At 41.8% G+C, this 7,847-nt stretch overlaps 1 protein-coding gene across 1 annotated transcript; it reads right to left on the bottom strand.

Moving 5' to 3' along the window:
* Positions 1-1,493: 1,493 nt before the first annotated feature.
* Positions 1,494-7,608, bottom strand: LOC137803922 (neuroepithelial cell-transforming gene 1 protein-like). The gene is made up of 12 exons (XM_068602775.1): positions 7,460-7,608; positions 6,178-6,247; positions 5,902-5,961; positions 5,138-5,245; positions 4,861-5,028; positions 4,704-4,766; positions 4,498-4,594; positions 4,176-4,252; positions 3,826-4,083; positions 3,500-3,670; positions 3,224-3,410; positions 1,494-2,135 (listed from the first exon to the last, which is right to left on the bottom strand). Exons 1-12 carry the CDS (start codon positions 7,606-7,608, stop codon positions 1,804-1,806), a joined length of 1,740 nt encoding a protein of 579 aa, XP_068458876.1. The 3' UTR covers positions 1,494-1,803.
* Positions 7,609-7,847: the final 239 nt, after the last annotated feature.

Genomic DNA, 7,847 nt, shown 5'->3' with positions numbered 1-7,847 from the left:
ATGGGAACATGGCGGGCAGATTGGGTTGTGGTCGGACCAGCAGGCAAAGTGGAACAGCCAGGTAGCTCATAGAGAAGGAAACGTTGAAATGCACAGGCTGCTCTGGACATGCTAGTTTAACTTTATGACCCTGATCTTTCGCCAGACACCTGCACCCCAAATGCAGTCTGGCAAAATGAGATAAATGTAATGATCTATATCTTCATATCTTTTCCTCTCAGAGCTGTTTACACAAGAGGACGATTAACGTTTGTCTTCTCAGACAGAATTCATTCAGGAGTTAGTTCCTCTTTGTGCAATTCCAGTTTCGGTTCCTCAACTGCATTTGTCTGAATGAAGCTCTGAAGTCATTTTGTTGCTGGTATGGATTTCAAACACATAAATGCTGTTTCTTTCCTGCATAAACTCGTGTGATGAAGTTGTGTGATAAAGTACATCTGCTTATCTTATCGGAAGTACTAGCGAGCCACTTTTTAGATGTTGATAATCATCGGCTTGGCAGAGAGTTCAAACTGAAACGTAAGATATTCAGCGATAGTTTACTTAAGTTATTCTAGTTTCGCAAATGGATGTAGAACATGTTTACTCCAAATAAGTAAATATCAATTGGTATTGGTAACAGTATTATTCTAAAGTGAAACTGTAACAAAATGACATGACTGATATGTAGAATTTCAAGACATTAAGAGAAAAGAACAAAAGTTTTTCTCAGCTTCTGTTTATTTGACAAATCTTGGAACAAATTGTTCGGAACAGCTCTGTCAACAGGAGAAGAAAGTGACCGAGGGGTCCAAGTACAACTGAGAGGATGCTTGTGTGTTCCAATATCCATACTACCATATTATTTATATATGCCAGAAAAAGATCAAGCATATTACGTCAAATGCAGTAAGCCAAAAATACTAGGATGTTCGCCTGATTCTAGTCACATTTCGGCAAGCCAGCATGCTTTTCTGGCCGACAATCCTCTGCACAGTTGCTGTACGTGGAAGAGGGTCAAAGTTCGAGGTGCAATGTTGTGACGAAACAGTATGTTGCCGTTGCATCAACAAAGTCTTTTGTAAGGACCGCTGCGATATGAACTAAAAGTCAAAGGGAATGTATGAGATTGGGACACTGAATATCTGTATATTATACACAGGAATCCAAACTATATGCTTTTTCTTTTTCCATTTAACAACTTTTCTCTGAATATATATGGATTTTCAAAGAAATGTTTTTAACTTTATCATATTCATTATCAGTTCCCTTTTTAATGTTCTGCTCATTATCTCATCTAATGAATCTAAACTTCTCGCACCCGAAGACTTCCTGCACAGACCGCTGAGGCCATCACAGGTGCTTAGTTCCTAGATCTCTTATCTTACCATTATAGCACTTACAACAACATGCATCTATAATATAGATGAATTAACTCTTGGATTGCAGCAAAAAAAAAGAGAATGAGTTTCAGTGTTGACACTGGAAGGAACGTTGAAAATACATTTACAGAGTGGTAACTTGCTATTTTAATGAAAGCATACATAAAACCCTAATTCCACACACAAATAGCTGGTATAAACACATTTCAGTAACACAGACACATTTTTTTTTGTAAACTAATTACACTTTGTAAAGACAAACATTTGACAGAACAGTTTGGACGGAAATGATTGGAAAGACATTTTCAGTGCAGCTAGAATGGTAAAGTAAAAGTATAAAAACAGTGGTTGTATGAAAATTCACAAACAGTCACGAGACAAAACTGGACTCTTGTTACGTACACGTGTCTGTTTAAGAGGAACCGGCTGCCGGGGTAAATGTCTACACTCCAGTCTCCTTCCTCTTTAGTGAGCCTTGTAACTTCTGGTCCAATCTGGTTTTGGAGAGCGTCTGAGGCCTGAGTTTAGGGCCACAGACAGGCGGGCAGTTCTCGTCCGCCTCCTCGTCAGAAGTGGTGACTGAGATAGTGGAGGCGCGACGCTTGGCTCTGACGACTTCTCTCTGCTGAACTCTGGGTAGAGCCTCCTGGTGTGGGGCCATTGCAGTGCGGAGACAGTTGAGCCACTGCTGCTTGTGGTAGACGTCGTTGACGTGCAGGGTGTGGGACTGGCCATGGGAGGGATCCACAGAGCTCACGCGAAAAACGTTCTTAGCTAGGAGGGAAACAAAAAGAATAGAGCTACAGTCTGAATAACAAGTAGCAATGTGTGGGATACAAAACAGTTTATTTTTTGCTGTCAGGATTACAAACTCTGATCCTGCAGCCGGACATATTCTCTTTTATGTAGTTTCTTTCCAACAAAAAACCTCTGATGAATCTGATAATCTGCTTTTATATTAAAGGTTGGTGTACAGATGTCAGTGTTAAAATAATCATGCAGTCCTCATTTAGAAACACTTCTAATAGACTGCAAACCATTATATTCACCACGGGAGTTTTCCTCATTCATTGTGGCCAGTGTTAACATCCCACATCAGGCCTGTGTGAGTGAGGCACTCCAACACCTGGCTGAGCAGATCAAGAACATGGAGCACTAATACCCAGACTCCCTGCTCATTGTTCTTGGGCTGATCATTTGACTGATCATATTCTGGTTCATCTTCTCCCATCTACAGAATTTAAATGTGCAAATTCTGTGGTGAAGACTGTGGAGATGGACCAATGAGGCTAAGCCAGAGCTTTGCCTCTTTTTTTTTTTGCTTTGCCTCTACTGATTGTAGTGTTTTTGAGGCTGCTGCTACAGACCTGGTTTAGCTCACTGACACTGTGACATGTTATATCAGTTTTTGTGAGGACATGCGTGTGCAGACTTAAACCTTCTGCACATACAACAGCAATTGGCTCACTGCAAGACTCAGGTGGCTTTGTCGGGCTAAAGAGGAGGCCTACAGATGTGGGGACTGGATTCTGTACAGCCAGGCCAGAAACACACTGGTAGCTAAGGTAGGTAGCGAAGAAGAGCTACACAAAAAGCTTTTCAGCCAACGACTTCCTCTTCAGTTAAATGAGGCCTGGAAGTACTCACAAACTACAGGAGACCATCCAGCACCACTTCCACCCCCAACATCAAACAACCACCTACATGCTCTACCTCCTTCAACAACATGTGATTTGAAATGTAGTTAAGAAAAACCGAAACCACAGTTGCTGGATAAATAAAACAATCAAACACTTAATTATAGGGTGACACAACATGCCGTGGCCACTCTCCACCAGCAGGTTGAACTGAACTCAACCCACCCTTCTCTCCATTGTTGAAAGCCCCTCTGAAGGAGCCCCCCATGCGGCTCTCTCCATCCTGCAGGTCCTCCAGAGCCAAATCCCGAACTGGGATGGGTTGTCGATACACCTGGAAGCAGCTCCTGTCGTTCCGGGTCACTGGTCGAGTCAGAACTAGCAGCTCAGAGAAAAGGAACACGTGCAGCCTCTGCGAAGAAACACATGAATATAAAATGATATAACACAGAGAGACAAAAATGTATGTGCATGGTAATAATGAGTAAACCTAATTCTCACCGAGCCACTTTTGTTCCGCAGCTCGCCGTGACAAAGTAGGATCTTACAGTCATCGATGAGAGGGTCCCGCTGCTTATCATCCAGATATTCCAGTTTGTTGATATAATACTGACACTCAGACTCTCCTTTTCTCACATTGATTTCAGACAGAATCTCCTGAATTATGGTAATCTGGATAATTAAAGAAGGACAGAGCAGTTGGTAATTTGGCAAAACACACAAGACTACAAATGAAATAATAGCTTAATATGTTCTTCATCAGATATAGCAGCAAAATATAAGGGACAACACTGTGACTGCAAAGGCATGTAATTTGGATAACGTACAGCTCTTTCCAGACTGGGTACGTCCGAGTGATCAGTAGGAGTGTGTCTGAGGATCTCTCGCAGCAGCAGTGGGTATTTCACCAGGCGTGACCGTGGGATGTCGAGGAAGCTCCAGAGATCCAGCTTCCTGCTGAAGGGCGACTCCAGGCAGCGCTGCAGGAAGTCCTGAACCCGCCTGTCCTGCTTTTTCTGGTCCAGCAGTGCTTTGGCTGCGAGCTGGTTGCTACAATAGCCTTTGTAAGCGTTCAGACCAGGTAGCTAAAAAGATACAATAAAAGTTAATATTTTTTTGCATGTGGAAATTGTCCTTATCGGAAGATAATGTGTGTAAGGTAAACATCAACACACACCCAGTCAATAACTATCTGTCCAATCTCAGCTACTGTTCCATCGGGGCCAGTTCCCTCCATCAGTTTCATCAGTAAGTCTGCAGATTATTTTAAAAAAAAGCACAGTTAGAAACACCTCATGCATCATTTAAAGCTGGGGTAGGCAGTTCATCTCTCATGATTTTCTAATGCAAGAAAGCAGAACCAAGTGGAGGTGCAGAAGTCAGACCAAAATTACATGCTGAAAGGTCATTACGAATGTTTTGCCCAATGAAGCCAAAAGTGAACGGCCGACCCCAACTATAAAGCAGTTTAAGTACAGGACTGTTTAGTGGTAATTTACCCTCATGTAAGGGGATGTATGCATCCAGGTCCCCGAATATGTGAGCCAATTCCTCCTCTGTCATGATGGAGAGTTTTAGCATTGGGTCGTGGTATGCCTAATTGTGAGAAAAGCAGCATTGTGAGCACAAACTACAATTTGTAAAAAAAAAAGGGAGCATAAATGTTTTCATTTATTTGTGTAATATTAAATAAGGCTTTTCTAACCTTCCGTGCAAGTTGGAGATCCTCTATGAGATCCTGCTCTCCCCTGTAAAGCTCATGAATTGCCTAAAGAAGAAACACAACAGAAACAACAGCAGGAGAAGTTATTTTTTTATGCCCTCCATACTTTTAGAACTTTGAAAAGACTGCACTGCAGAACCTCTTGTCTCTTGATCTCTTTGGTGGAGAACGTGCTCTTCTGATGGACATCCAGTGTCTCTGACCACAGTGTGCTGTTTCTGCGTTTAGTGGGAGTGGGACCTGCTGCCTTGCTGCCAGCTTTGAGGGACATCCCTGGTGACTTGCTGTCACCACGCAATGACATTGACTTAAGAGAAGAAAAAGAAGATTATTTTAAAGCCAAACACAGATTTGACTCATTTAAATTTCTACAATATGAATTAGCAGAGGGAGTGACAGAAGAGTCAGTCATTTACCTGGATGGTCTGACCAAAGCGCCGCACCGCTCCATTCTTTGAAGGCGATATCAAGTTGACGAGGGATGAAACTTTAGCCAGAGGTCGGACACGCTTGTTACTGGGTTCCTGGAAAACAAGGAAATGCACTTCAGGTTAACCTCATTGTATTGATGTGTGGACTGTAGCATTGAATACTCATGCGTTGTTTAATACAAAGCTGTCAATCACACATTGTAAATACAACTTTTTGCAACTCATTTTGTTAAAAGCCTATTACTAAATGCTGTTCTGCAGTCGCAGAAATGTTATGACATTCTCTTTATTACTTACAAAATAATAAAGCACTGCTTTTGTTTAGTGTCATTTGTACTAATAAGAAACAACTCTAAATGCATCAGGAAATACATTTTTACTTCACTCTCGATCACAACAGCTTTTATGTAGGCTTAATGCCACGGTACCAAAATGGCCATGTACGTTGTTAATGTTTTTTAAAAAAGGTATTAAACCACATCGCAGAGCCAAGAGACAATGTAATAATGCTGAGAGACAATGTGGACTGGACTTTCTGTCACCAGGATCATTTCCTCAGACAGACACTTGTGTCAGTGAAAGGAGTCTTGGGATTATCTTGAGCTCATAACACACAAGAGCACTCACGGCTGTCTGTGGCGAGTCCCTGAGTCATGCAGAGGGATTACAGTTTGTTGTGAGGACACATTCAAGGGTGAAACACTAGTCTTGCAACCAGCGGACAGACAGGAAGCTGCCCTGACTCTCACCTTGAGGTCGAAGCTGGACAGACTGACTGTGTCATCCTCCTTCTCTTTGCGTTTCCTCTTCTGTAGCAACATAAGAATAGAAACTGTTTTACAAGTCTGTTGAAAATTCAAACACCACATTTGCAGCAACATTTCTGCTGAATTGAATGTTTTATTGATACATTTTGAAATCATGAATGGACAGTCACATATGGCATTCACGGATCATACTGTATGTGCGTGGATGTGAACACTACAATCTAACATGATGGCGCGGTGTTTCCAACATTAACTCACTAGACTGAAGTCCCATGGAGTCCCCGGAGTGAGAAAAGTGAAGGAGCTGCCTCTCTGCATAGGAGGTCTGCTAGAAATGGGACAAAAAAGAATTGGTCAAGCAGAAGGACAACAAGTTTACATCAACTTCATTGCAAAGAGAGTGCCTACTACTCTGCTGAGGTTGTTTCTTTGACTACTACTGTTGATAAAAAAGACATGCAGAATCTGATCATACGTGCAGACATACCTGGTGAAATATACCTTAAACAGCAAACTAAGGCATACAAACAACGACTACAGAGCATTTCCGCTTTGTTAACATGATGAATGGCTTTTCCTTTTGTGTGCCTTTTTGATTCAGTCACTGTTATGTTTCAATAATGTAAAACGCTGTGGATAACGACTTAGGGACTTTGATATAACCAAATGAGGAGCCGGACTGCTCTCATCTGCTGCAGAAAAAAAGTCAGTTAGGAAGAAAAACAATGCAGCGACAGAGAGTTACAATGTTTTCTTCTACTCCCAGAGGGTGTCAAGGCCAAAGTCAGCTGAATACACTGCTATAAAACCTACTCCAAGTAATCCCGCCTTCGAGTCATGTTAGAAATTATAGAATAATGAGTGGAGAGTGAAAGATCTTAATAGAGTGATGGAAAATAATTGGTAAAGTTGCATTCATCTGCAAGCCAAGCCATTATGATGTAATTACCCTACCTGCAGTATCGAAGAATAAACACTGGTACAGTACAGGTTTAACTACGCAGACATGCCTTGTTAATGACAACTGTGTATACCGTGATACACAAATAACACAGAAAGACTGAGAAATCATGGAACTATCAGCGGTATAGACAAAAACAAAACTTGAAAAAATATATCAGCAGATATTAAAGGTATGCTGATATTTCTCATTGAAGTGTCTACACTACTATTATAGTGCTGAAAAGATTATATGTATAAATTAACGTTAACCTGCAGATTTTCTCCACTTGATGAAAAATAAACAAGACTGTTAAAACAGTAGTTCATTTTGTTATAACTTATATTTCGTCGATCTTGCTGTTTAGTGCCACCACAAGCAGTTTAAGCATAGCCGGTCGTGGTGACAACATGCGAGTAACGCTTTATGGTTTCCGAGGTGCACCTGAACGCATCCTGTGCCAGTTACGAATGTTGGCTAACCAACGTTAGCTCGCAATGTGCTTAAGTCTTATTACTTAATAACCAGAGCTGCCAAATAAATAAATACATCAATAATGACATATGACAGTACCACATGTTTCTGACGTGATCCACTTACTTCTTGGAGATGTTTCTCCGGAGTATTTGAGGAGACGGCTCGGCGGCGCTAATGACGCTGGTGGTGGACGTCGTCGATGACGTCCTGCGAAGTTTTTGCTTTTTCTTTCCCACCGTCTTTCTTCTTCTTACTTCTTCATTTTCCTCCATTTTTGCAAGAGGCTTCGTCTCGAGATCACGTGTATCGAGACGTATTTATGGCTAAGCGAACAAAAGACAAAGCCCAGACGGATGAAAACTGGCCCGATGTGTACAAAGAAAGCAGGAGATCGATGAAAACAGAGCACAGCACACACACCACGTCGGAAGTTTGAATGCGGCGGCTTCATCGAAATGGCCCAATCAGGAGAGGGCTCAGAGCTCCGTTGCTGTGATACCAAGAGGTGGGA

This window comes from Clinocottus analis, unplaced genomic scaffold, assembly GCF_023055335.1.
Source record: "Clinocottus analis isolate CAN_PGR_092001 unplaced genomic scaffold, fCliAna1.0.p SCAF_6, whole genome shotgun sequence".
Lineage (NCBI taxonomy): Eukaryota > Metazoa > Chordata > Actinopteri > Perciformes > Cottidae > Clinocottus > Clinocottus analis.
The sequence above is the reverse complement of the archived record's forward strand: the minus strand, read 5'-3'. Positions and strand labels throughout refer to the sequence as shown.

Excerpts from the sequence above, each read along its gene's own strand:
- LOC137803922 (XM_068602775.1), bottom strand. The coding sequence starts at position 7,608 with ATGGAGGAAAATGAAGAAGTAAGAAGAAGAAAGACGGTGGGAAAGAAA. Across the intron at positions 5,246-5,901 it reads TGTCCAGCTTCGACCTCAAG|GAACCCAGTAACAAGCGTGT; the intron begins GTGAGAGTCAGG and ends CTTGTTTTCCAG. Across the intron at positions 5,029-5,137 it reads GCTTTGGTCAGACCATCCAG|TCAATGTCATTGCGTGGTGA; the intron begins GTAAATGACTGA and ends TCTTCTCTTAAG.